Genomic DNA, 26,838 nt, shown 5'->3' on the forward strand with positions numbered 1-26,838 from the left:
AAAAACTGCTGCCATCACATGTTAGTAGAGGGGGGAATGATAGAGCAGTCGTAACGCATTCAACTCTGACATTCAGAGAAGTGAATCCTCCTGTATAGTTAGCGTATGCAAAACCGATGCCGATGACGCTATCACCACGACCATAGATAGGTGAAGGAGGACCATCATAAAATTCGAAGGTTTGTTGAGGGTTATCCAGATTGCAGAGCTGAGAGCCACACATCATATTGTTGCACAAAGAAAGCAAAAAAGGTGACTGGTGGTATGGTAGAAAGAAATACGTAAGAGATAGTTAACGACGGACGTTATAATGATGTATTATAGAATTTGGTAGTATGATAGCATCAAATGGGAAAGTAATCAACTATTTAAGAACTACCAAATTCTATAATACAATGATGTAATATTGGCAAATGTTGTCTCTCCTCTCGGTCACTACTGTGGATAAATCTATTTCGTTGTTCCTCAAAACTAGACAAAGTCCCTTGACAACAATCAACTTCCTCTATTTTCTCCTTCATTTGGATTTCAAGTTCCTCTCTTTGTTTATTGATAGAATCAATCTGGTTCAGGAAATCGATAAGTTCGTCAATCATTTATATCTATACTGCATATTATATTTTTTTTATCCTTGTTACAGTTTATAAGGTGCCATCATCTGATGTATCTGTATAAATATTTATACAATCTTCACCACACACTCCCTCCATCCCTACTACCATCATTATCAATACTCTCCCCTTAACAATTATAACCAGGGAGGAAGGGAAGGACTGGTGAAGACTTTTTTAATATTAATATTTTTTCCAGATGTTTAATACCTCTCCCTTCATTTTTGTTCCAGGGAGGAAGGGAAGGATTGGTGAAGAGTATTTTAATATTATTATTTTATTATTTTAAAAATATCTTCACCACAGCCTCCCTCCCTCTCTCTCTCTTTTTTTTTAATACCCAACCCTTAATAAAAATAATTATTAAAATTAATATTAACAATTTAATAAATAATACTAATAGTAGAGTAAAGGATGAAGAATGAAAATCGCGCAGCGATTGGAATGATTGTTGGAGGGCACCAGACCAGAGCTGCCACACACCTACACTTCAACGCGTCCTTCAGCTATATCGCTGGCGGTCCCAAGGTGTACACCTATCAATGACTTGCTGATTTAATGTACTTCTACGTTCCAGTCAACAAGACCGTCTGCTTCTACATCACCTCTACCGGATACGTACCACTTGGCAAGGTGCAAAATGACAACGCCTTCGACAGTACTGGCAAGTCCTGCCAGACGATTGACAAGGATGGCAACTATTATCGTGCTGGTATGTAATTTAGTCTGTGAACAAATGACAACCACTAATTCAATCAAACAATCAATCAATCAATAAATCGATCAATTGATCAATCAATCAATAATTCTTAGCAATTGTCAAGGCAACGAAGATCAGCGGATTCATTTGAAATGACACGACTGCATTCAATGGCAAGCTTGACAAGACCAAGCCATACGGTCCAGTCAAGATGACTCTCAGTAAGAAGTCGGACGGCTCAAAGGTGAAGGAAATTGCAGCAGCCACTGGTGATTATCAATTCCGAGGTCTGGATGCTGGTGACTACTGTATCACCGAGTCCCCCGCTGCTACAGACTATGCCCCCACCTACAACGCTGGTGACAACAAGTTCGCAGTCTACACATACAAGTTTTGTCTGACAGTGGCTGCCAATGATAATATTAATGATGCTCATCTCGGCATGAATAAGGTCTTCAAGGCATATCTCTCTGCATTCGATGACAGCAAAGTCCAGAATGGTCTCCTTGCCTACAGCCTCCAAACTCTCCACTGCAACGCATCTTTCAGCTATACCGATGGTGGTCCCAAAGTTTATACCTTCGAATTACTGTCAGATTTGATGTACTTCTACATTCCAGCCAACAAGGCGGTCTGCTACTACATCACATCCACCGGTTATGAACCACTTTGCAAGGTTCAGAATGACAACACCTTTGACAGTACTGGCAAGGAATGCCTGACCATTGACAAGGATAGCACCTATCATCGTGCTGGTACGTATAGCACAGAGTAGATCTAGCCGATTTCAAACTTCTGACTCTATTCTCAAATCATCAATCAATCAATCATTCTAGCAATGGTAAAGGGAATGAAGATCAGTGGATTGGTTTGGGATGACACGACTGCATTCGATGGCAAGCTGGACAAGACCAAGCCCTTCGGTCCACTCAAGATGACACTCAGAAAGGCAAATGGTACCCTAGTAAAGGAACTCACTAGGGTCACTGGATATTATCAATTCCTTGGTCTGGCTCAAGGTGATCACTCCATTACTTAGTCAGATGGTCCTACAAACAACGTTCCAACCTACAACACTGGAGACAACAAGTTTGGAGTCTACACATCCAAGTACTGCCCCCCTACATTAGTAACCACTTCGTTCACTGATGCTCATCTTGGTATGAACAAAGTGTTCAAGTCATTCCTTAATGCTTTCGACGACAGCACGTCAAAGAACGGATTGATGTCTGAGAAGGTTGCAGACATCACTGCCTACCATGCGGACTTTAGCTATACCCCTGGCGGTCCCAAGGTTTGGCCATTTGACACCACTCAGAACAGCATGATATACTTCTGGATTCCAGCAAACAAGAATATCTGTTTCTACATTACAGTTCCTGGCTTCACCCCTCTTGGCAAGGTACAGAATGACAACTCCTTTGACAGTGAGGGCAAGTACTGCAGTGTGATAACCACAGATCAAGCCAGACATAATGCTGGTATGTATAGTCTACTGTTTAGCATTGATATATCTAAATAACTAACCACAATGTTTATTCAATCAAAATTTAGCATTCATCAAGAATTAATCTTCTTCCCTCCAATCGTTTTCCTTCGCCCAACCAACAACAAACCAACATGCACTGAGACGACCAATGTTCCACGTCGTGCAAACAAACAAACAAATAAAGATTAAGTATAACGATTGAATTCAAATGATGATGAAGTGTTGTCTTGGAATCAAACTCCAGTCCAAATGATTGGTATGATTGATTGAGAGCGAATTAGTTGTAAACCAACCACGTCTATTCAGGGCGATACCTGTATTATTGGTATAATCTCTGGCATTTTCCTAGGAAGTGTATCCAAACATCAGATGTGAGGAGTTGGATAAAGAAGATGATGATACTGATGTAGATGTGATGGATTGAGATAATTGTTGCTCGGCATAATTGTCTGTATCCACGTTTGTTTGAGGATACAAGTGTTGATTTGCCATGATGTCAGGTGATTGGACGTTTGGTACAGAATTGATTGAGGTATTTACAGGTGGTGATTGATTGGTACTGCTGATGAGTAGTTGACGTTGGTTTAGAAGGTTCTTGATGACATCAGGGCTGACCAGCGTTGAAGTGGCAACTCTAGTATTGCTTGTCATCATTGTGTTGTTGTTGGTGTCGTTGTTCACAATTGTTGGTATTGGTATGTTGTTACTGATCATGTTATTCATCTGATGTTCCAACAATAGTGATCCAATAAGTATGTTGAATTGTGGGCTGGTAAGCTGTTGTTGTGTTGGTTGATTTTGTGATTGATGTTGCTGTTGTTGTTGTTGTGATTGATTTTGATTTGATTGTCTATTTTGTTGTGATTGGATCAACTTTGGCTGATATGATGTTTGGGATGATGCTCGGTGTGATGGAGCACGCAGTACATTAGTTCCGGTGAGAGCTTTAACGAATGACTCGCTTGGAAATGACATTAGCTTGTTGAACCTATCTTGAATGTACTTCATCTCATTCTTGAATCCAAGCTCGCTTGCAAAGCGATCGGACTGACTGACCAACTTGAAGCACTCCTCCAGATGATGGAATGACAGGTAGTCATTGCGTCCAAAGGCACTGTGTGATCGAGCCAGCATCAGATCCACCTTGGTGAACATTAGATGTGTTTGAGTGCGTCTGGTAAAGTCGTGCATCTGGATGGTGGGCATGATGTTGTTGAGGAATGACTCGGCGCGATCCAGATCAGACTCCAATGCATTGGACAGTGATGCCAATATGGTCTGAGTCATTCTGATGTATGATCTAAATGTGCCATTCACACTACGAGCGTTGGAATCCTTTGCATAATGATCTGCTGCCAGTTTAAACCTACTAACAATCTGCTCTCTCAGTTGAGTACTATTATTGAAATTGTTGCCCTTTTGTGATCGTTGCACTATTAGGAAGTCTGTGGAAATCAAGGTTAGTTGATTGATTGATTGTTTAAATGGTTGAAGTCTTACCATATTCATGTGCTGCCATGTTGAAATGATACTGTGCCTTGTGAAGATCAGACAAGCCTATCTTCTTGGCCAAGAAATCACATGTGTCCAGATGAAGCTTGGATGCAGTGTAGTTCTTCTGTATTCGGTATATTGCAGACTTGAGGTAACTAACTTTGAATCTATTATGATGAGTGCGTAGGATTGTTGGTCAGTCAATCATTCAATCGTAACCCAGAGAGGGTACCATGATTAACATACAGGTTTGCAGGTGAGAAGTGCAATGCCAATGAGTTGTCCATCTGATCGTTGGCCATGGCATTGTTACCAGTGTATGTTGATCCAATGCTTTGCTCGATCATCAGGTCAGCAACAACCATTGGATGTTTGGCATATGTTATGGAAAAGTGTTCATAGATCTTATCCAACTCTGGCCACCTTGCGCCAGTCTCTTGAAGACATGACACATATTCCAACAATGTCTCATTCGGTCTGACATTGATGTCCGATACTAATAAATGTTTGGTTAGTATTTGTTTGATAATGTCAATTGAATCTCTATGGGATGATACATACTTGATGACAAGCTATTGGGATCATCGACAGAGTCCTCAACCTTCTTCTTTGTGGGCTGTCCATAGAAGTAGAGCTTGAATGTGAAACTAAAGTCTCTGAAGACACGCTCCTCGGGGCTGGGCACGGGTGAAGGCACGACTGAACACTTTAGATGATAGGTGCCTGTCTTTAGAATGCTGACTGGACCAAAGAGTGCCTCACCTTCCTTCATCACAGTGTGTAGTGTACCAAATTGTTTGGATGCAATGCTATCAATGTTCTGTTTGTTGTCCTTGCGAGTGAATGTGCTTGGCACCCAATGAGGAAATGTCGATTCGAGTTGTAGTCGCAGATGGGGATGATTGCGACAGACACGGTTGGGCTCAGCCATATGGTACAGGAATACACCAATCTTGTTGCTCTTCTTGGATGCATAGAATGTAGGTGTACAATGGAATGTGAATGGTGATGCCTTTAGTGCCTCAGACTGTGATTGTATATTACTATTGCCACCTATACCAATTGGTGTAGTTGTTGGTATTATTGCTGTTGATGTTGTTGATGTACTGGATGTTGATGTTGTTGATGTTTGTAGAGGTGGTAATGGTGATAATGGTGATGGTGTTGGTGATGGTATGGCAGGCATGGTGGTGTTGTGTACAGGATGTTCAAATTGTTGAAGAGGAGGAGGTGGAGGCATCATCTGATGTTGTTGTTGTTGTTGAGGATATTGTTGTGTGTATTGCTCATTGAAGTTGTTGTTGTTGTCGGTAGTGTACAAGATATATTGATCTGAGGGTCCAGATGAAACAAGTTGATGTTGTTGTGGTTGTTGGATAGATGTTTCAGGAGGTATTGACAAGAGATAATCATTTGAATCACTCCATTGCTGTTGAAGCTGTTGTTCAAATGTCAATTCATTGCCATCTGATGATGCCACACCTGACGATGATGGTGGTGATGACATGGAGGTCGATGGAGACAGTGATGGATCATGATCACCAAAGAATCCCATGTCAAAGTAGTTATTATTATTATCTATATGTTGTTGATGTTGTTGGTCATCATTAAATAGTGAAGCACCATTATATTGTTGATGATGATGCTGGTGATGATGGTGGTGATCCAACTCGACATCTTGTGGTTGAAAGAGTATTGATGGTTCATGAGATACTGCCATCATCATTGGTGGTTGACTTAGGAATAGTTCCAAATCTATCAATGATGATGACGTTGAGAGATCATGATTTGTCGTCGTCGTAGTTGTCGTTGTGACATCACCATCAACCTTTATTTGATTAAGTACTCTAGTTGTGCCACCTGTATCATGATGAGGCGCTTGAGGTGATATCATATTGTTGTTGTTGTTATTATTATTATTATTATCAAAATCTGACCTTGATGATATCATATTACTATTATTATTTCTGTGTATGTATGTGTGTATCTATAATTCTCTATCTCTTGGAAGACTAATCGAATTTAGATATTTTTTTGCATCTAATCAAAAAAGTAGCGCGGCCAAAAAACGAATCAAACAACCCCCAAAACTCAACTAGCAAAAAACTATTTATTATAAATAAAAATTAAAATAAATTATAATCATTCAAAATTGTTTCCAAAAGGTTGTTCACAATAAAACTAATATCCAACCAATTAGATATATAACTACAAGCTAACAATTACTATCCATGTCCAATTATCTACCATTAATACTCCATAGAAAGATTATTCAATGTCTCCTGGCCCATCATCAACACAACAATCGAACTACATGTGGTTATGAAGATGAAGTATTGCCAACCAACCTACCATACTATGCACTGGTCAACACTACTTGGTTTCAATATATATTGGACTCGATCAAGTTTGAAATAACACATGCACAATGGAAGAACAGATCAGATACCTTTCCTCGTCTATACAATATGGTGATGATAGCTACAAAATACATTAGGATCACTGTGCCTTCAACTCAATATTGTCAATCATTAGATTACAAGTCTGTGGAGACAATGATTAAGGCTTCTCCCAACCTCTCACGAATCAAATACCTACCTTCAAATCTACAATTGGCCAACACATTGACATTTGACTACTCATTGTTGTTGTTGCTAAAGTCATCAATATTCAATATTGACAATAATATTGTAATTGACCTTTATGTTCAAGACGACCTTTCAGTGCTCGCCAAACATCAAAGAGAGAATGCACTAAGAATACGTAGACTAACTATGTACAACTTTGATGTTTATGATGATTGTCAACTTATTACAAAGATGGCTGTACAACGACTGACTATTGACTTCAATATGRAAAAAGGAAAGGTTGTTCTTAAACTCCTACGTTGGCTTCATTCACTTTGCTTTATCGTTCCAACATCTCTTTGTWAATTGACACACTGGAATCTGTGACAATCAAGTATAAGGCCATTGATCATCAGAGCCTTGCAACGGCTTTCAGTTGCAAAAGACTACTTTCACTCAAGGTCTGGCTAACAAGAGTGGTTCACCAGGATGAGATATCCAACAGCTATGAAGTGGCATTCACTGTACTCGCTTCAAACACTTTCCTCCGCTCACTCTGGATCACAGAGTATAAGTTCCAAGGTGATGACATGTTGCCCTTCCCAATGAAGCGACTGGCACAGACTTCTTTGGGACAGGCGATCAAAAACACAAGACTTAACAAGTTGAGCCTGGTGCACACAGGTCTCTGCGACTTTGAATTTCTCAGTAGCTTGGCAACAAACAGACACCTTATGCACTTGACGTTGGTGGACTCGTTGAATGACCAGCTGGTCCGACAGTTGGCGCTCTGTCTTGAAGGCTCCCAGAGCAATATTCAATACCTGGATATCTCACTATGTTACTTTGCAGAGGAACCTCCACTTTTGCAACTGATGGCTTCCCTGAAGCACCTTGTAACACTTAAAAGCATCCAAGAGCTCTATGATCATCAGGATTACATTCAACAAAATGCCAAGTGGAACCAAACAGTGTTGGAGGGATTGTCAACATCCTCCTCCTTCACCTCCCTGCAACATATCTATCTTACCCAAACAGATATGTTGACATGGGGTCAATCCGGAACGACGTCCCAACTGATTGGATCAATCACAGTCGTCTTTGCCAATACGGATTTGGCCTATAACAAACACGATGAATCTCGCTGGTTCCGTCATTAAATAAATATTATAATGACAAAGGAGGATGGCTGGATAGCCAAGTGTCGGTAATAAATCAACTCGCCTTGAGTGGATGATGATGATGTTATTATTGATGGACCTGATCGTCAGGTGATCGTATACGCTTGTGATGATGATGATCCTGTGTTTCGATTTATCATGGTCATTCGTCATCTGTTCGTTCATTCGTTCATTCATTCATTCATTCGTTGATTTAACACCAATAATGTCAACATCTTAGACCACCAACCTGTATGTAATATATCTTCCAGCAGTCTCTGATGGTCTAACGATCTTTACAACGTTTCCTCTCTGCAGTCCAAAGTATCTAGACACTGGATCATTGATCTGAATACGTGGCAGTTGTGTCTCCTTCATTTTGCTGTTTACACAAGTGAGAGAGAGAGAGAGAGTTAGTGATTGCATCACTGTGATAATGATGATGTTAGGTGTAACTTACTATCTTGTAAGTAGTTCATGCTTCTCTTCCTTGGTCAGCAGGATGTGTTTGGGGACCAACTGATGATGTGTGATATTGACAAGTAGTTCAGCCTCGTTAAAGTGCTCCAGGATCATCTTCTTTGACTCCTCATCACGGTTCTGTGATACCTCTGCCAATGCTTGCTTGGCAAATGGTGTCATTGCCTGTTGTACGACAATGATCGCTCTAGACACACTCAAATCCTTCATCTTCTTTACATATCTAAATAGATAGAAGTTGATGATGATCTCATGTTAGGGTAGGTTCCAACATGTGTTGGTTGTTGACAACAACATACTCTTTAATTGGACCAAGTCCGACCTTTGGGTCTTTAGGGAAGAAGATGAATATCTTATCCATAGCATCCTCCTTCTTATTAAATACAGAGTCTAACTTCTCACGTCTAGTTTGATTGATTGTGATTGATTGATTGGGTAGTTCATCATGATATTAGACTCTAGACAACATGTATATTATTCCTATTGAATGAATGAATGAATGAATGATAAAGATGTCATACCCATCAAAGCCTCTCTTGAACTCATCTTTGCCCTCCTCCAACTCTGATGAAGTGATCATATAACCACGATCAGCCAACATCTGTAAGAGAGTCCTCTTTATCTGATACAGTCTAGTGATTTCATCCATTCTGTATTTTTATATATATGTGTATATTTATGTGATTGTATTGTTTCGAAAACGATGTTTAATCGAATGGTCTGTGATTCAAAGTGATCTCTCGTTTTCATTCACACCATTTTTTGGCTGGGTGTTGTTGACCTCCAATTCAGAAAAATAACCGAAGTTCAAAATGCAAGTTATTGATTGTTTTATCATTGATGTCAAATGTTATCGATATTGTTTACCAACAGTTATTAACTGTATCTTTATTCCAACAACAACTATGTACTAAAGGTATTCTTTATCATAACCACAGTACATTCTACCCAGGTTCATTCCGAATAATCAATGGATTGATGAACAACACCAAAAAGTCAATTTTTTGTGTATGATTGTTCACACTTGAGGGGTGCTACGTGGGTCAACTGAGTGCATCAGAAGTTGACCTGCCCTAAGGGTTGTTGGAATGTGTTTTGTTGTTGTTGTTCAATAGAGAGTCTATTAGATTGAGTGAGATAGATAGATAGAGAGAGAGAGAAGTAGAAGAAGATATATATATATTAGTCAAAACATTAAATATAAACATAACATCAGACTTGGTCAAATAGATTCTTCAAAACACAGATAGATAGAGTCTTGTTGTTGTATTTTAAACCCACAGTGTACTCTTCAGCATACAAAGCTACTGAGAACAACAAATCACCTTTTAGTAAGCTATGAACATGGATGCTCTGAAAACATATGTCAAGAAAGGGTAAGGCATACATATATGTATTGACAACTTTTTAATATATTATTATGTTGTCTAACATCTATTTCTGTACCAAACAACAGCAAGGACGCAGTGTTAAACACACCAGAGATTGAGAGAAAGGTTAGAGATGCTACGTCCAATGATAAATGGGGTCCAACTGGTACTCAGATGCAGGAGATCTCAAGGGAGTCTTATAGATAGTATGTCTCTTGTATTGTCTTCTGTTGTGTGCCACATGGTGTGTCTCAATTGAACATTGCTAACAAATACACAATACCTATAGTGAGTGTTTCCCAGTGATCATGGGTGTCATCTGGAAGAGGATCAACGATCCTGGTAAATACTGGAGACATGTCTACAAGGTTAGTACTACCACTCACCACCATCAACATCACCACCCTAACACTATCAACTCTTAGTCATTGCTCTTGATTGATTACTTGGTCAAGAATGGTTCAGCACAGGTCATCAGAGATTGCAGACATCACGCAATGGAGATAAAGACTCTACAAGAGTTCCAATATATCGAGGATGAGAAGGATGTTGGCATGAGTGGTATGTTGTTGTAATAACAATCATATGAATGAATCAATGCAATCACATCACTAACAAACAATGTTTATCATACTATATAGTTCGTGAGAGAGCAAAGCAGGTATATGATCTGCTGCATGATGACAAGAAGATTAAGGAGGAGAGAGACAAGGCAAAGACCAACCAGAACAAATATGTAGGAATTGGAAATGATGGCTATGGTGGCGGATACGGAGGCGACTCTGACCCCTACGGAAGAGACACTTATGGCAGAGGTGGTGGCGGTGGCGGCGGTGACTCTTACGGTGGCAACCGCGACTCATACGGAGGAGGAGGTAGCCGTGACTCGCCATACGGTCGTGACAGAGGAGACTCCTATGGCGGCAGCAGCAACCGTGACTCACCCTACGGCAGAGACAACGACTCCTATGGTGGCAGCGGCGGCAGAAGAAACAGCTTTGGCAGCGGCGGACAAGAGCCCAACCCATATATCCATGGTGGCCATGATGACGAGTCGGACTCTGGTAACAACAGCAGGAACATGAGATCCGGTGGCGGCGGTGGTGGCGACAGATTTGGCGATCGCGACAGCAACCGATTTGGCAATGGTGGAAATCCGCGAGGATCCACCAGAGACGACAGAATCTCCTCGGCTGGCGGCAGCCGAACAAACGACGCCTTTGACGACCAACAATCGTCCACGCGCTCAAGACCCAGAGCAGCCAGTGGTGGCAGTCTTTCGACTCCCCAGACCGATGCTGCCCTCATCGACTTTTCAGAGCCAGCTCCACCCGTCAGGACACCCCTGGTGTTTGACCCACTCGAGGGCAACAGTGGCAACGTCGGTTTCAACCAGCAACAAATGATTCAGGGCAACAACCAGTTTGGTCAGCAACCATTCAACCCACAGCAGCAGGGTGGATTCGATGTATTTGGAGGTGGTGGCAATCAACAACAATTCGTCCAGCCACAGCAACAACAATTTGGTCAGCAACAGCAATTCGGACAAATGCCACCACAGCAACAGTTTGGTGGATTCCAGACTGCTAAGGATCCATTCGCTAAGGGTAAGTAGCAAGTACAACATTGTCACCAAAGTGACCAATCACTAACATCACACATATTGTTTAGATGAGTTTGGCGATTTCAACTCTTCCAGCAACAACAACAATCAAGACTTTAACCCATTCGACCAACCTTCTGGAGACTTCCAATCGAATGTCAAGCAAGAGAAGTCAGTGTCTGCCAACGATCCGTGGGCAAAGAAGGACCTGTTCGATCTCAGTAACCTAGGCAAGGCCAACCAACAACAGGTGCCAATCAACAATAACCAGAACCAAAAGATTAGGTCTACACCCGCCAGAGCCGCCAATGGTCCGATCACCTCTGCCGGCACGACGATCAACACCCAACCAATGGGCATGAACCAACGTCCCAACATGGGCATGCAAGGAGGCATGGGCATGGGTATGGGAATGGGTGGTGGCATGAACCAGCAGATGGGAGGTATGCAGGGTGGCGGCATGCAAGGAGGCATGGGCATGGGTGGTGGCATGAACCAGCAGATGGGAGGCATGCAAGGTGGATTCTAAAGTCAATTTCCTCAGTCCAACCAATCAACCAACCAACCAACCAACCAAACAACCAAACAACTCCTCTATGCCAACATAATCTACTTCATCTTCATCATCATCAATATGATCAATCAATCAATCAATATCAATAATAATAACCAACTACTTAAACAAGCATTAATAATACAATGTCAAATAAATGTATTCTCTATCATCGACCATCGCCTCCACTTCCACCATCAGCTGTTGTTGGAGGACAGTCATCAGTAATGGTACCAATACTTTGAGCTAGACTGTCAAAGTCGAATGAACTGCATCTTGCTCTGGACCCCAGCGAATCCTCGTGGTGCTGAGTCAACGAACCAAAGACACTGAAGCTGTCCTCCCTGTGCACCTTGCTCCTGATACTGCCACTGCCATTGCCAACAGCACCCTCCTCCACTTGATGCTTTCGCACCAACATTCTCTTCTTCCTCTTGATCAACAGTATCACAGGACTACCAAGGATATTGCTGGCGATTGATTCCATCCATTTGTTGGCTTCCTCTGGTGAGCTTGCCTTGAGCATATACTTTTGATGATTGCCCTCCACAGGTCCATTAGTAGTTAGCTTGACAGACTTGATCGTTGATATAGTCGCATCATGTATCTCAAAAGATAGTTCTGATAACTTCCTAAGTCTCAGACCCTCCAATGGTATTATTACTTTTGGATGTTCGTTCTTTGAAGATGATAGTGAGTATGTACGGATCATCAATCATGAAGATATTGACTTACCTTTTTGGTACTAAAGTAATATATACAGTTGTTCTTTAGAACGAACCAACGACGTTGCCAGTGCTTCTTGTGATTGGATGACATCTTGTGTAGCCAACCCTTCATCAGAGCATTTGAAAATATTGTATCACTGTCAATCTTGAGCTCAGATGCTATGATACGATCATATAGTGCACCAAGATAGTCGGCAGTGAGTTGACCTCCAGTACTGTTCTTGCCCTTGACCAACTCATTGAGATTGTTATGTACAAACACTCGTTTGGACATCTTATGTTTGATATTGATATTGTGAGCATCGGTATTGAGCAGGATCAAAGAGAATGCCAATAGATATGCCGTGTCTGGATCAGAGAATCTATCTGGATTATCTCTTGCATACTTGTGAGCAAAGCATTCCATAATTCGATCAATCTGTTGGGCTTCCTTTGGTAATCTGAATCTCGCCAAGAACTCCCTCAACGTCTCATCAAACTCCTTATTAGTCCATGCTTCAAATCCATTAACATAGTCATTGAGGAACTTCTTGTTGGTTGGATGGCTAATATATAAAAATAATAATTAGTTATTGATCGTTGGAAATTAATTAAATAACATACCTTCCACCTAAGAATACACCAAGTACTACTTTGTTCACATCATCTCTAATATGTAATAGATTGATTAACTTGTCATATGTTGTAGAGTCTATTGTTTGGACAAACTGATCTGGACCCTTATTAAACTGTTTGATCATTGTAACTGCTGGATCCTCCAATGTTGATCCATGCCTAAATTGGAATAAAGTTTGATTGTTAATATTCATGATACAATATATAATAATAAGTTTGATTTTACCTAGATATCTCTCTTATCAGATCATTATCTGATAGTTCGTAGGGATTGTTTGATTCCTCATCACCTAATAGGAATTTCCTACTTGGTAAGTTATTGATCTTTATCATCTTTAGATGTTGTTCTTGTTGTGCCACTCTCAATGATATTAATAGAGGTCTAGTCCATAAAATACATGATATATTCCAAACTACACATAATAATCCAATTGCAATCAATATTACTATTGTAGTCCACCATGTTTCAATTGTTGATACCTTATTGAATCTAGCCAATATTCCAATTAATATAACTATTGACTCTATTAATAGTATTGATAATATCTTTCCAATAATAATACTTTAAATATTTAGGTTAGTAACTAATATTTGTACAAAGATATATTATAACTTACAATCTTTAAAGGAAATAATAATAACTTATATACACCGTAGAGGGCGACTAATGAGAATGGTAGGGTCAAAAGGCCATAGATACCAGTTAATAGGTATGCCAAGTTTGATGATATTCCACCGATCGCTAGTGGACATATGGCAGCCATCGATATAAATGTATCCATTAGTAATATTGTTATTGGTAACTTTGTTCTATGATGTCCATCATTCAATGATGCTGTACTACTATCATTATTACACTTGTTGTTCTTTGTATCAATCATTGATTTGTTATCATCGCATCTCTGGCCAGTTGATGATGTGGAGGCAGAACTTGATGCCAAGTCATTGTTGTTGTTTTTGGCTGACTCTGTTGCTGTTGTTGTTGATGTCATTGTTTTAAACTGGACATTTCCAGTTGGCTCTACAGATTTCTCTGTTTCTAATGTTACATCGATATCCATATTTATAAATATATAAGTTCAATATATCTTCGACAATATATTTCGTTGTTATGTTGTGGATGTATTGATTGATGGAAGGATAGAGGATCACTACCGATTTATGTGATTAGATATATAAAGGTGATTATTTATGACGATAAGTGTATATGGAACACGGCGGAAATAAATATTATTACTAATAATTACAATCAAACATGTTATTTGGCTCTGATTTGATTGATTGATCAATAGTTTGATTGAGCTTGTTGTTGATGTTGATGTAATGATGATTTCCCGTGCTTTGTGTCTCTCTCTATCTCACAGACACATAAACAATCACAAGGTTAACCTAATAAGACCACTGTAATCACACTCTCTCACTCTCTCTATCTGCTCATCTGCTGTCATGTCGATGTGTTCGCTGCATTGGTGTTTGTGTTTCATTCATTCTCTCTCTCTCTATTGAATAATCCACTCACCAATGTTGTGGTTTGTGTGAGTGTGTGTGATGATTGCGGAGAGAGGTCGGGAAACACCATTATCAGCTGATACTGTTATGTAGGATTACAAGTTTATATATAGAAATATGTGATTAGGCTAATATTCCTTGTTGTTGTTGTTGTTGTTGTTGTTGTTGTTGTTGTTGTTGTTGTTGTTGTTGTTGTTGTTGTTTGTTGAGTATCCTTCCTATCTGGAAGTTCAATAGCATCATTATTTACACAATGGACATTGTCTATCCCTGGTTGGTATAATAGTTATTTGAATCAGGTCCTCGAGAATAAGGGTTGCCGTTGAAGTTTGTTGTTGTTTTGATCGATCATCCCTACAAAGATCTTTGAAAAGTGTCATTGCTGTTGTTCATTAATTTAATTTATTATTCATTAGATATATACATATACATAGATAGATACAAAATAATGGTATCATTACAAGAGGCATTAGAATTGGTGAAGAAGGCTGTAGCACTTGACACTGCCAATAGAACTCAAGAGGCTGTTTCAATGTACACTCTGGCCATTGAGCATCTGAGACAGGTGTTGGATACGGCCAGAGACGCACAGACAAGGGATCTCATTCAGACAAAGATTCAAGAGTACTCTAAGCGTGTAGACTACCTGAGATCCACGTACAACCTGATGGCTCCACCAATGCCAACGCCAACGACCAATGCATCGCCAATGTTTGCCTTCCCATCACCCCCGTCTCAGCCATCCAAGGACACACTCATACAGAATGCATTGGCAATGGCAAACAATGCTGTCAAGGCAGAGTCAGAGAACAGGATATCAGACTCTATCGCTTGTTATCATAACTGTGCTGAACTATTGGATCAAGCATCATTATGTATGTTGTTGTTGAGTTGGACTCATTCATTCATGTGACCTAACATTCAATCAAACAATGAACATCCAGTGGAGACTGATATAGAATCTAGACTATACTTGAATCAGAAGAAACAAGAGTACTCATCTAGGGCTGAGGAGTTGGGTGTGAGGATAAGATCATCACCAACGTTTGGCAGTCACAACAACTCTGATGTACCATTCCCTCAGGTGGCCGGTGACTCATTTGACATGTCCTCCTACGGCAACATTGAGGAGTCGTCATCAGAGTACATTGACATGGCCATCAACTATACACAAGAGGCCGTCAAGGAGGATGACGTGCACAACTTCACCAAAGCCATACCCTTGTACGAACAGGCTATCTTTTACTTCAACGCTGCGTTGCAGTGCGAGCCCAATGAGAAGGTGCGGCTGCTCATTGGCGAGAAGATGACAAACAATCGTGTGCGATGCGAGTTCCTCAAGAACAAGATCAACTATCAATCATCGCAAGGCTCAGTCATCAACAACATCCCATTCTCAATGAAGCCTGGTGGCAAGTACAAGGATCCAGTACGTAAGAAGAATGTCATGGAGCGACTGATCAAGACCATCAAAGGTCCAAAGAATATATCAGATCATTGGGCGTAGAGATGTCTGTATCCTACATTCTAATGTTGTACCAATAGTTTGTTGTTGTTTGTTTGCTAGTTGACCTGTTTTATTGCTTGGTCTTCTGGAGGAATTCATAGGCAACTGAGAAGTCCTTGTTACCAAGTCCCTTCTGGACCATCATGGTGTAGAATTGGTGGGCGGTGGTGCCCAGTGGCAGTGGCTCACCGAGGGACTTGGCGCTGTCGACAGCCAAACCAAGATCCTTGTTCATGAGGGCAGAGCCAAAGCCGCCAGTGTATCCACGTGAGGCAGGCGAGTTTTCCAAGACGCCTGGACATGGGTTGTACAGCTCACTGCTCCAGCAGCGAGCAGACGAAGTGTTGAAGATGCCAGCCAGCTTCTTTGGATCGATTCCAAGCTTGACGCCAAGGTTCATGGCCTCACTGACACCAACCATTGAGATACCGAGCACAAGGTTGTTGCACACCTTGGCAGCCTGTCCAGTGCCAACGTCACCACAGTGGACGATGTTCTTGCCCATTGCCTGGAGGTATGGCTTGGCGCGCTCAAAATCAGCCTCCTTGCCACCGACCATGAATGTCAAAGTTCCTGCCTCAGCACCACCAGTGCCACCAGACACTGGGCAATCCAACAAAGTCGAGTTGTGCTTGGTAGCAATGTCGGCCACCTCACGGGCAGTCTGTGGATCGATTGTCGAAGAGTCCAAAAGAAGAGTACCTGGCTTGATAGACCTAGTAGTATGCCAAAGTGGTGAGAATACGTACACACAATAGAGGATAGAGAGAGTGAGAGAGAGAGATAGAGATACCTACTTGAAGATACCATTATCACCACAGTAGACAGACTTGACATGTGCGGATGCTGGCAACATAGTGACGATGACGTCGGCTTTCTTGGCCAACTCTGATGGGGAAGATGCGACGAGGGCACCCTTATCCTTGAGTCTGTTGACATTGTCCTGAGAGATATCGTAAACGATTACCTTGTGACCCTTCTTGATGAGGTTAGCAGCCTGGTGTCCACCCATGTTACCAAGACCAATGAATCCGACCACTCTCTCTGAGGCGGCAGTGGAGTATGATCTAACTCCATTGATCAACAAACAAACACTTGATCTGCTCAACATCCTTTATCTATCTATCTATCTATCTTTTATCTATCTGTATAACTCTTTGACACAAAAAACAAGCATCTGTAAATTTCCATGACGATCACAATGACGACTATGATGATAGATGATGATGCTGTGTCTCCTTAGAGCCTCACACCAGTAGTGCTAAAGCAAGCAGCAAAGCTAAAAGATAATTTGGGGTTCTTTGTTGTTTTCCCAATCGAGTAGAGCGTGTGTGAATGTGTGGGGAATCTCTCTTGGTGTGGGGTGTGGTAATTGTGTGAATAAGTTGTCTCTGAGTGCGAGTGAGTGTAATTTGATTCAACTTCACTGAATAGGTCACACACAAGAGATATTTATTTAAATAATTATATTCATAACACACGAAAGTCAATACACATTGGTTCATTGCAATGCTGTTAACATTTATAATACCAACCATACAAATATATATAAGTAGTATACAAATAATTATATTAAACAAATAAATAATGTCAAAGTTTTTCAACAAACTGCGCTCCTCAGACAAGGATGCTAATCATCAACAACAACAACAGCCACAGCAACAACAACAACAACAGCAACATAATGATGCAGATGGAGAAACACTACCAGAATCAAAGATGACAATTATTGGACATCTGATAAAGCAGATAAAGCCTGGCTCTGAAATCAAACATTTGGTGTTGCCATGTTTCCTGTTGCAACCTCGATCACTTTTAGACTCACTGACCGACTTCTTTAGATGTCTGGACGACTTGTTTGAGTATGTAATCATTATTTATATTATGATCTAGTTGGTGGATTAGTTGAATCACAAATAACTAATACTTTTCATCACCAATACCCACATTTAGAGTTCAGAACATTGATAATGAAGAGGAGCGATTTGTACAGATGACCAAATTCGTATTGTCTGGCTGGCACACAAGACCAAAGGGTATCAAGAAGCCTTTCAATCCAATCGTTGGAGAGGTGTTTGATTGCTATTGGCCATCATTGGAGAACTCGGAAAATGAAGATGACAAGACACATTTTGTAGCCGAGCAAATATCACATCATCCGCCACACTCTGCCTTTTGTCTCTATAACAAGAAGCGAGAGGTCATTGTCAATGGCAACATATCTACAAACTATGTCAAGTTCTATGGAAACTTTGCAGAGTCCTCGCTTGAAGGCAAGATGGTTTTCCACTTCCTCAAGCGCAAGGAGACCTATGAACTTACACTGCCAGTCATTGGAGTAAGAGGTATTCTCATTGGAAGATTGGGTACATTCACAAGTGGAAAGGTATGTTTTGTTTACTAAAATACAGTCGTGATTCCAACGACATCAACTAACATAACTACACCAACAACCAAACAGACCACATTAAGAAAGTTGAATAGCGACTACATTGCACATATGGAGTTCCTCAGCAAGAGTGTAATTGGATCATCAAAGCATCACAATGGAATCAAAGCTACCATCAACCATGGAGCAAAGACACTACACAAGATTAAGGGCAATTGGGATAGTCAATTGATTCTCGTGCCAAACAGTGGACATGAGAGGAAGTTGTTTGATGTATCCACCGCCAAGGTATATCCACCAAAGCAACTACCGTTGGATCAACAACCATTGAACAGTTCAGAGCAGTATGTATTACGATGTGTTGTGGACTACGATGTCATACTAACATCAATCAACATTATAGCATATGGAAGGTAGTTGAGGAGGGTATATTGAGTAACAATGATGAGATGACTGCCAAAGAGAAGAATGTGATCGAGGAAAGACAAAGAAAGGATGAGAATCACCGTAGGGATAACAATATCCCATGGATTCCAGAGAGGTTCGTACTGCGTGAGAAGAACTCAACATTCCCACATACCTACATATACAAGGATTTAGAGTAAGTATGAATGGTAAAGGATTACAACAACAACATGACCTAACATTGCCAATTAACAACAGGAGTATATTCCCTCAAATCGCATCTAAACCAGTCAGTTAATTAATATTATTTAAATAGTATATATATTATGTAGAGTGCGACTATTGTTTTATTTATTTATTTATATATGTATAATAATAAATAACATTTATTTAAAGTTGGTGGGACCCATTCCAATGGTTCCTGAAGGGACATTGCACTACATAAAGAATGTCGGGATGATCGCGTGAACTTGTTTCACCTTTTTGAGAACAGAAGTCGTTCCACAGTGTTGATCAGATGATTCTCATTCTTAACAATCACATTAATCAATTACACTTATATAAACATATATATATTAAACAAACAACCTGTATCATATAATACACATTCATACATACATACATATAAATAATAATAATAATGCAAACAATAGAGAGAGGAATGAACTTGGAGGATATGTCCGTATTTCCCCTATTCTTGAGAGGAACGGTCATTAATGGTTTCGGAAGAGGCAGTAAACAGCTGGGTTGTCCAACAGGTAAGTAAAGCATACAACAACAATAATGTGTACAATGATGATCAATCGGTAAGCTTACATCTCTACACTATACAATATAGCCAACCTACCCGTAGAACAATATGAAGAGACGATAAAAGATATACCTGTTGGAGTGTTTTATGGATGGGCAAAGGTGACAGGCGTCGACACAGAGGTACACAAGATGGTGATGAGTATCGGTTGGAACCCATTCTATAAGAACGAGAAGAAGACCATAGAGATACATATATTGAAACGATACGACGAGGACTTTTACTCAAAAGAGATCAGTGCAATTGCCACTGGTTTCATAAGACCAATGTGCGACTTTAACGATCTGCCCGGTCTCATACAGGCCATACAGGACGACATATCATTCGCTGGCAATCAATTGGAGAGCAGTGAGCAACAACAAACATACCGTAGTCACAACTTCTTTGTTGGTTGTATATCACCTGCACCAGAGCAAACCTTTCACAATCAGAATGGTGAATCACTGTCACACTCTGTTGTATCATTGAAGTAAATGGTATTAATGATTATGAGTGAATGAGGAGTGGTAGTGATCATCATCATCATTCGGACGGAGGAATGTCAATGGTTTGTTCACCGATGGAACAAAACACTTGAATAAACGATAACGCTCCAAACAAGATCTCGAGATAATTATCATACATTCATTCATTCATTCTTTGACATGATCCTAGGCTCGCAAGTTCAAGTGATCGAACATTCATTAACATTGTTGAAGGCGGTGAGTCAAAGTGATTAACCCACCAGGCCAAGATTGATGGGAAGTTCCATTCTTTGATATCAAAGATGACCAAACCTTGATCTGTAAGGCCAAAATGATCAAAAAAGTGTGTTTGGTGTGTTTGCCCAGAGAGTAGCAATCAGAATCTCATTCGACCATCTTGATAATAATAACAGTTATAGTACATATATAGTAAACAATAATAATAATAATAATATGTTGTCAATTGAGAGAAAGAGGACTGACAAGGTTGACTTTGTCAAGCCATTGACAAAGTACATCAAGGACCACTTTAGCAAGGAGGAGGCTTCCAATCATGAATCACAGCTGAATGCCTTGCAACAGTTGAGAGAGGATGTACGCAATCTTCAAGACAAGACAGATACCTCTAAAGACTTGCTATGGCGTTACTATTCAATCTTACAATCTTTGGAACTTAGATTCCCAATCTCTGAGAGCAATGTACGTTGTTGTTGGAACATCCTTATCGTTGAGATGACTTACACATAATATATATAGGTTAGGATATCATTCTATTGGACAGATTCTTATAAACAAAAGAAGTACTCATTGTACTCTGTTTACTTTGAGAGAAGCTCTATACTATTCAACTATGGCTCATTGCTGTCACAGGTGGCTGCATCAGTCAATAGATCAACGGTGGATGGTATCAAGAAGGCCTGTCAAACATACCAGGCCGCTGCTGGTGCCTTCAACACATTGCGAGAGTACGTCTCGATGCACAGTGAATGCTGTGCTTCGCCAGACTTTAGTGCCGACTCTCTCAACATGGCCTCAGCCTTGATGCTTGCCCAAGCTCAAGAGTGTGTCTATGAGAAGGCTGTCGCTGACAATCTCTCAGACTCTATTCAATCCAAGTTGGCCATCCAAGTGGCTGAGGACTTTGACACTGTACATCAGTTGACCAACACCAACACACTCAAGAACGTCGTAGATAGAGTATGTAATCCATCTTCTTAATAATATGAGAATGACCAACAACAGTTTATTAACATTATTATCTCATAGTATTGGACAGCATCATGTTTGACAAAGGTCCACATCTATAGGGCAATTGCAAACTACAAGGTGGCACTTGGATTGGAGTCCACATCACAGTTTGGAGAACAGGTTGCCCGTTTGACTTATGCTGTGGAGTGCATCAACACGACACGTCAACATTTGCCAAAGACAGCAGTTGGTGAGTTGAAGGAGTTTGTCGACAAGATCTCCAACATCATCATCAAGTACTACGAGTCTGCCAAGAAGGACAACGAAACCATCTACCACGACATCGTTCCACCATTCCACAAGTTGGTACCAATCGAAAAGAAGGCCATTGCCAAGGCATCACCACTTCCCGACCTGATCTCCAACGATCCTTTCACTCTCCTCGTTCCATTCTCTGTCAAGGAGGACTCTGCCATGTACAATGATCAAAAGGAGCAGATACTCAAGAAGGAGTTGGACAATATCAAGTACCATGGAGAGAATGCAAAGGCGTATGTATATCAACTACTCACCTCTTGAGGTTGTCATAGTCACTAACATGTTATACCGTACTATAGGACCCTTTTGTCAATGAACCTTCCTGGTGCCATTGAGGCTTTGGAGATTGGTGTACCAAAGGCATTGCAAGAGAAGATGGACTTGGTAAAGTCAGAGAGAGGTGTGGAGATGATCACTGACTTGCTACGCTCATTGCAGCAGTTGCACAATGAGGACGAGTCAATATTGAACACAACTCAATCTGTTCTGAACCGTGAGGAGGAGGAGGACACCAAGATGAGCCAAACACATGGCTCAACGTGGCGTCGCACCCCTTCCTACACACTCACCGCCAACCTCCGTCAGGACCTTGCCAAGTACCAGAGCAACCTCCAACACTCAACAAAGTCCGACTCACACATCAGGAAGAAGTTTGAGGATGCCAAGCATCTGATTGCTGCACTCGAGTCACAGAGCGAGGTGATTGCACAACTACCATCCAATGTTATTCCCCTCAACCAAGTTCCAGAGGTTGCCAACCTAAAGACTCTCATCAAGAGTCTAGACTCGTTGATTGCCAACCGTGATTCAGTGGCAGAGAAATTAAAACAACTCTGTAAGAATGTAAGTAATAGTAGCAGCAGCAACAGATAGTGTATGAGTAAACTTGTTGACTAACAAACATAACATCATACCATAAACAAACAGGATGACATCACAACCAAGTTGATCAATCCCAAGGTGGATAAGAATCAAGTGTACAAAGAAGAGATTGCCAAGTATGAGCCACTGCAACAACAGTTGAACGATAACTTTTTGAAGCAGGAGGCATTGATGGAGAACATCTGTGCCGAGAACGAGAAGTTTGTCAAGACAAACTCTAAGCATGGCAGTCAACGTGAAGAGACTTTGCAGAGATTCGCCAACGCCTTCAAGACATACAGCGAGCTGAAATCAAACTTGGGCGAGGGCATCCAGTTCTACACCAACTTCCAGGAGCTCCTGCTAAAGTTCAAGTCCAAGTGTGAAGACTTTGCCAATGAGCGCGAGAAGGAAAAGTCTGAACTCCTACGTCAGATATCACAGACAGCTGCTGCCAACAACAACGGATCCAATCTTTACCAATCACCACCAACATCGTCATACCAAAGCAATAATGGAGCCATGCCACCACCTTACTCCCCATCACCATACCAGCCACAACCCTCCCAATACCAGCCACAACAGGCACCCATGTCCTATGGTGCTCCTCCACCTTATCCTGGCAATGCACCCATGTCCTATGGTGCTCCACCAACCTACAACAATGGAAGATTCATCCAGCCGCAGCAGCAACAGCAGCAACCAACAAACAACAATAACAATAGATACTTTTAGATAGATAGATTATTACAATTATAAATAAATAGAGATCGATCAAACAATAGGAGTGGAGTACATGTACATGTACATGAATGTTATTGTTAATAAATAATTATTGGTATGGTTTATTATTATAATTAGTGTTGGCATTAGTAATAAATAGTATAGGATTGTGGTTGAGTTTGCTGAATGAATGACAAACTGGACTGGAATGAATCATGTTGCCAATTATCATTGGACTCTACTGAGATGAGTGGAGTGCAAGAGCACAGTCATAGCAATAGGCACAGCCTTTGACCTCGTAGAAGTTAAGGTTGGGGAATGGTGAGTAACATCCCTTGCAAGAGAAACAACGGTTGTTGTTGTGATATCTCTGGCCAAGAACCTTAATGACTCCCTCACCTCTAGAAACGATCTGCTGTTGGCAGCCATTGCACACCTCCACCTTTGGAGCGGTGGCGCGCTGGACACATCCGTGGCACCATGGCTTGCCCTCGTATTGGTAGAACTCATTGTCTGGGAACGATGTTCCACAAGAGTTACACTTGAAACATTCGGCATGGAATGAGTTGCTGAGTGCTGAAACGACTGTGCCAAGGATAGCCTGGTCGCAGCCTGCACAGATCTTGTGGTCAACGAATCTGCGCTCGTAGCACTGCTCACAGTATGGCTGATCGTCGTGAACAACGTAGCTCTGAATTTGAGAGTTACAACTATAATGAGTGTGTCGGTGTTGGTGTTAGCTATGTTTGGGAGTTTGTTGTCAATCAATCAATCAAACTTACTCGTTACAGGTAAAGTGCTCAACGTGCCATGCTCTGTCCATTGCCTTGTAGTGGCTTCCTTCAATGTGCTGCTTGCAACGGTGACAAGATAGAGCATTGTGCTGAGGTGGAACGACTGGAGTTGGGTCGTATGATTTGGTCGATGCTGCTGTTGTTGTTTTGTTGTTGAAGGAGGTAGTGTTTTTGGTGGAGGATGGCTTGCTGAATGCTGCAGGCTCCTGGTATGGTGGAACGTAAGGAGTGGGCTCATAGGTTTGGATGGGCTCTGGCTCTGGCTCTGGCTCATAGGTTGGAGTTGGCTCATAGGTTGGGGTTGTGGACTCGTAAGTTGGAGTTGGCTCATACGAAGGAATGGGCTCTGGCTCAGGCTCAAGGACTGGAACAGAGACAATCTCTGGCTCGTACTCGGGCTCTGGCTCTGGAATGACAACAAGTGCTGGAGCTGGTGCTGGTGCAGATGCTGGCTTGATAACCGGTGCCGACTTGAGAACTGGGGCGGACTTGAGCACTGGTGCAGCCTTGAATGTGGAGGTTGGCTTGACAACTGGAGCTGGGGTTGGAGTATACTTGGGCTTGACAACCTCTGGCTCGACTGGTGCAACAGGCTTGACCACTGGGGATGTGGAGGAGGTGAATGATGGCTGCTTGGTGACAACTGGAGTTGGCTTGTTGTTGAATGATGAGGTCAATGAAGTTGCCGATGGTTGCTTTGTGACGACTGGTGGCTGCTTTGTGACTGGTGCCGATGTCGTGGTGGATGTGTGAACTGCAGTTTGGACTCTTCCCACAGTGACTGGGGCAGGAGTAGTGCCTGGGTTGACCCAGTTGACCTGAGTCTTTCCGAAACCTCCAACAGACTTTGTTGTGACTGGAGCAGGTTGTGCTTTGAATGTGTTGTTGGTGGTGGTGTTTGGAGTTGATCCAAAGTTTGAAGGACGACCACTTGGTGTAATATTGCTCTCGACACTGACGACACTGTTCTGCTTGACCAGTTGTGGCTGGGCTCTAACTGGCTCTGGCTCTGGAGTTCTGACGGGCTCTGGCTCTGGAGTTCTGATTGGCTCTGGCTCTGGAGATCTGACTGGCTCTGGAGTTGGAACGAAGACTGGCTCTGGTGCTTGGTAAGGGACTGGAGCTGGTGCTGGAGTTGACACCTTGGTGACTGGCTTGAGTACCACGGATGGAGCTGGAGTAGGAGTGGGTGCTTGTTTAACTGGCTCAATTGGTGCAGATGGCTTCTTGACGTTTGCAGATGGCTTTGACCATGGTGCAGCAGAGCTCTTGGCTACTGCTGGGCTTGGGGCAGAGGTCTTGGCAACAACTGGTGTAGTGGACTTTGGTGGTGCTGTCCTAAGAACACCAGTGGATGGCTTGAGAGCCACAGCATGACCGACAGCGTTGACAGTGTTTGTCTTTGGAGAAGCAGCTGGTGCGGGTGATGAATCACCACCCTTTCCAGTGTCGATACCTCCTCTACTCTTGAGCTTTGGCATACCGCCTGCAAAGATATCACCGAATCCAGAGGGACCACCTCCAACGGTTGGTCTACCACCACCACCGCCGCCGCCACCACCGCTGCTAATGCCACCACCGCCACCGCCACCACCTGATCTCATTGGTGCTATAGATATGGAAAGGGATTCAATAAGATTAGTAACCAACTTCTTGAATCATTACAATTTTGACTCTCTCACTCTAACTCTCTATTGCTGAACTCTGCGCCATTTCTCGCCACAACCAACACCGCCTGCCATCACCATCATCATCATCTTCTTCAAAGCCATACCATCTGACTTCTTATCGTTGGGCTTGACCTTCTTGAGCTTGGAGGAGTTGAAGCCTTGAATAGAACCCAAAAGAGCATTCCTGCCTGGGTTTGCAGAGGGAGGGGGAGGTCCTGGAGGAGGAGGAGGTCCTGGAGGAGGAGGAGGTGGAGGAGGAGGTGGACCTCCCATTGGAGGAGGTGGAGGAGCAGATGAATCAATTGTGTCAATGTCTTCCATTGAATAAAGTGCTAACAACTAATATAATAGATAGATAAAAGATAGTGAATATTTGTATGTATGAATGTAAGAATGAATGTGGATAACAAGTTGATGAAAGCACCATCATTTAATTAATAAGGATCTGAGATAGATACTTGCTGGTGGAGTGTGTGTTTGCATAATAATTCAATCTTGGTGGGTCATTTTGGGTGGTCCAAAATTATCTGAAATCTGTGTGTGCCACTTTGATCATAACAGAGTCTGTTTGTTTGGTTGATTGGTTAGTGTTCATCAGATTACTAGTAGTAAGGGAACAACTGTTTGACTTGACCAACATGTACACGACAACACTACTACTTGCCATAACTCACATGAAAATGCATGGGGCTAGTTCATCGCTCCACAATGTTCGTCGACCGAGTTTCAATGTCCAACCACAATGGAAGGAGGTAAAGACCAACCATGTGATCACATAAATATTAATATAAATTAATTTAATGGTAGTACTTGTCTCATTCAATCAATC

General features: G+C 41.7%; 13 protein-coding genes across 13 annotated transcripts; 7 read left to right on the forward strand and 6 right to left on the reverse strand.

Moving 5' to 3' along the window:
- Positions 1–1,169: 1,169 nt before the first annotated feature.
- On the forward strand, positions 1,170–1,462 carry SAMD00019534_124720 (hypothetical protein; the record flags this gene model as incomplete). Its single annotated transcript, XM_012892269.1, has 2 exons — positions 1,170–1,323; positions 1,425–1,462. The coding sequence occupies 2 exons, from the start codon at positions 1,170–1,172 to the stop codon at positions 1,460–1,462; spliced, it is 192 nt and encodes a 63-aa protein (XP_012747723.1).
- Positions 1,463–1,522: 60 nt separating this feature from the next.
- SAMD00019534_124730 (hypothetical protein) lies at positions 1,523–2,882 on the forward strand (the record flags this gene model as incomplete). Its single annotated transcript, XM_012892270.1, has 4 exons — positions 1,523–2,066; positions 2,148–2,275; positions 2,351–2,792; positions 2,866–2,882. The coding sequence occupies 4 exons, from the start codon at positions 1,523–1,525 to the stop codon at positions 2,880–2,882; spliced, it is 1,131 nt and encodes a 376-aa protein (XP_012747724.1).
- Positions 2,883–3,145: 263 nt separating this feature from the next.
- SAMD00019534_124740 (hypothetical protein) lies at positions 3,146–5,849 on the reverse strand (the record flags this gene model as incomplete). Its single annotated transcript, XM_012892271.1, has 4 exons — positions 3,146–4,233; positions 4,301–4,461; positions 4,541–4,790; positions 4,856–5,849. 4 exons carry the CDS (start codon positions 5,847–5,849, stop codon positions 3,146–3,148), a joined length of 2,493 nt encoding a protein of 830 aa, XP_012747725.1.
- Positions 5,850–8,261: 2,412 nt separating this feature from the next.
- Positions 8,262–9,150, reverse strand: SAMD00019534_124750 (hypothetical protein; the record flags this gene model as incomplete). The annotated part of the gene is made up of 4 exons (XM_012892272.1): positions 8,262–8,403; positions 8,482–8,724; positions 8,801–8,905; positions 9,023–9,150. Coding segments are annotated over 4 exons (618 nt in total), but the record flags the coding sequence as incomplete, so codon positions are not given.
- Positions 9,151–9,845: 695 nt separating this feature from the next.
- On the forward strand, positions 9,846–12,003 carry SAMD00019534_124760 (hypothetical protein; the record flags this gene model as incomplete). Its single annotated transcript, XM_012892273.1, has 6 exons — positions 9,846–9,877; positions 9,958–10,077; positions 10,161–10,239; positions 10,297–10,432; positions 10,513–11,478; positions 11,543–12,003. 6 exons carry the CDS (start codon positions 9,846–9,848, stop codon positions 12,001–12,003), a joined length of 1,794 nt encoding a protein of 597 aa, XP_012747727.1.
- Positions 12,004–12,196: 193 nt separating this feature from the next.
- On the reverse strand, positions 12,197–13,495 carry SAMD00019534_124770 (hypothetical protein; the record flags this gene model as incomplete). The annotated part of the gene is made up of 3 exons (XM_012892274.1): positions 12,197–12,706; positions 12,763–13,300; positions 13,359–13,495. The coding sequence occupies 3 exons, from the start codon at positions 13,493–13,495 to the stop codon at positions 12,197–12,199; spliced, it is 1,185 nt and encodes a 394-aa protein (XP_012747728.1).
- A 1,832-nt stretch (positions 13,496–15,327) lies between these two features.
- On the forward strand, positions 15,328–16,386 carry SAMD00019534_124780 (hypothetical protein; the record flags this gene model as incomplete). The annotated part of the gene is made up of 2 exons (XM_012892275.1): positions 15,328–15,754; positions 15,824–16,386. The coding sequence occupies 2 exons, from the start codon at positions 15,328–15,330 to the stop codon at positions 16,384–16,386; spliced, it is 990 nt and encodes a 329-aa protein (XP_012747729.1).
- Positions 16,387–16,456: 70 nt separating this feature from the next.
- On the reverse strand, positions 16,457–17,497 carry SAMD00019534_124790 (hypothetical protein; the record flags this gene model as incomplete). The annotated part of the gene is made up of 2 exons (XM_012892276.1): positions 16,457–17,102; positions 17,184–17,497. 2 exons carry the CDS (start codon positions 17,495–17,497, stop codon positions 16,457–16,459), a joined length of 960 nt encoding a protein of 319 aa, XP_012747730.1.
- Positions 17,498–17,973: 476 nt separating this feature from the next.
- Positions 17,974–19,478, forward strand: SAMD00019534_124800 (hypothetical protein; the record flags this gene model as incomplete). Its single annotated transcript, XM_012892277.1, has 5 exons — positions 17,974–18,248; positions 18,340–18,772; positions 18,848–19,119; positions 19,179–19,376; positions 19,439–19,478. 5 exons carry the CDS (start codon positions 17,974–17,976, stop codon positions 19,476–19,478), a joined length of 1,218 nt encoding a protein of 405 aa, XP_012747731.1.
- A 342-nt stretch (positions 19,479–19,820) lies between these two features.
- On the forward strand, positions 19,821–20,461 carry SAMD00019534_124810 (hypothetical protein; the record flags this gene model as incomplete). The annotated part of the gene is made up of 2 exons (XM_012892278.1): positions 19,821–19,938; positions 20,019–20,461. Coding segments are annotated over 2 exons (561 nt in total), but the record flags the coding sequence as incomplete, so codon positions are not given.
- A 447-nt stretch (positions 20,462–20,908) lies between these two features.
- On the forward strand, positions 20,909–23,557 carry SAMD00019534_124820 (hypothetical protein; the record flags this gene model as incomplete). The annotated part of the gene is made up of 5 exons (XM_012892279.1): positions 20,909–21,154; positions 21,212–21,652; positions 21,722–22,194; positions 22,261–22,804; positions 22,889–23,557. 5 exons carry the CDS (start codon positions 20,909–20,911, stop codon positions 23,555–23,557), a joined length of 2,373 nt encoding a protein of 790 aa, XP_012747733.1.
- Positions 23,558–23,783: 226 nt separating this feature from the next.
- On the reverse strand, positions 23,784–25,943 carry SAMD00019534_124830 (hypothetical protein; the record flags this gene model as incomplete). Its single annotated transcript, XM_012892280.1, has 2 exons — positions 23,784–24,255; positions 24,328–25,943. The coding sequence occupies 2 exons, from the start codon at positions 25,941–25,943 to the stop codon at positions 23,784–23,786; spliced, it is 2,088 nt and encodes a 695-aa protein (XP_012747734.1).
- An 87-nt stretch (positions 25,944–26,030) lies between these two features.
- Positions 26,031–26,330, reverse strand: SAMD00019534_124840 (hypothetical protein; the record flags this gene model as incomplete). Its single annotated transcript, XM_012892281.1, has 1 exon — positions 26,031–26,330. One exon carries the CDS (start codon positions 26,328–26,330, stop codon positions 26,031–26,033), a length of 300 nt encoding a protein of 99 aa, XP_012747735.1.
- Positions 26,331–26,838: the final 508 nt, after the last annotated feature.

Source organism: Acytostelium subglobosum (assembly GCF_000787575.1).
Source record: "Acytostelium subglobosum LB1 DNA, scaffold: scaffold44, whole genome shotgun sequence".
NCBI classification, from domain to species: Eukaryota; Evosea; class Eumycetozoa; order Acytosteliales; family Acytosteliaceae; genus Acytostelium; species Acytostelium subglobosum.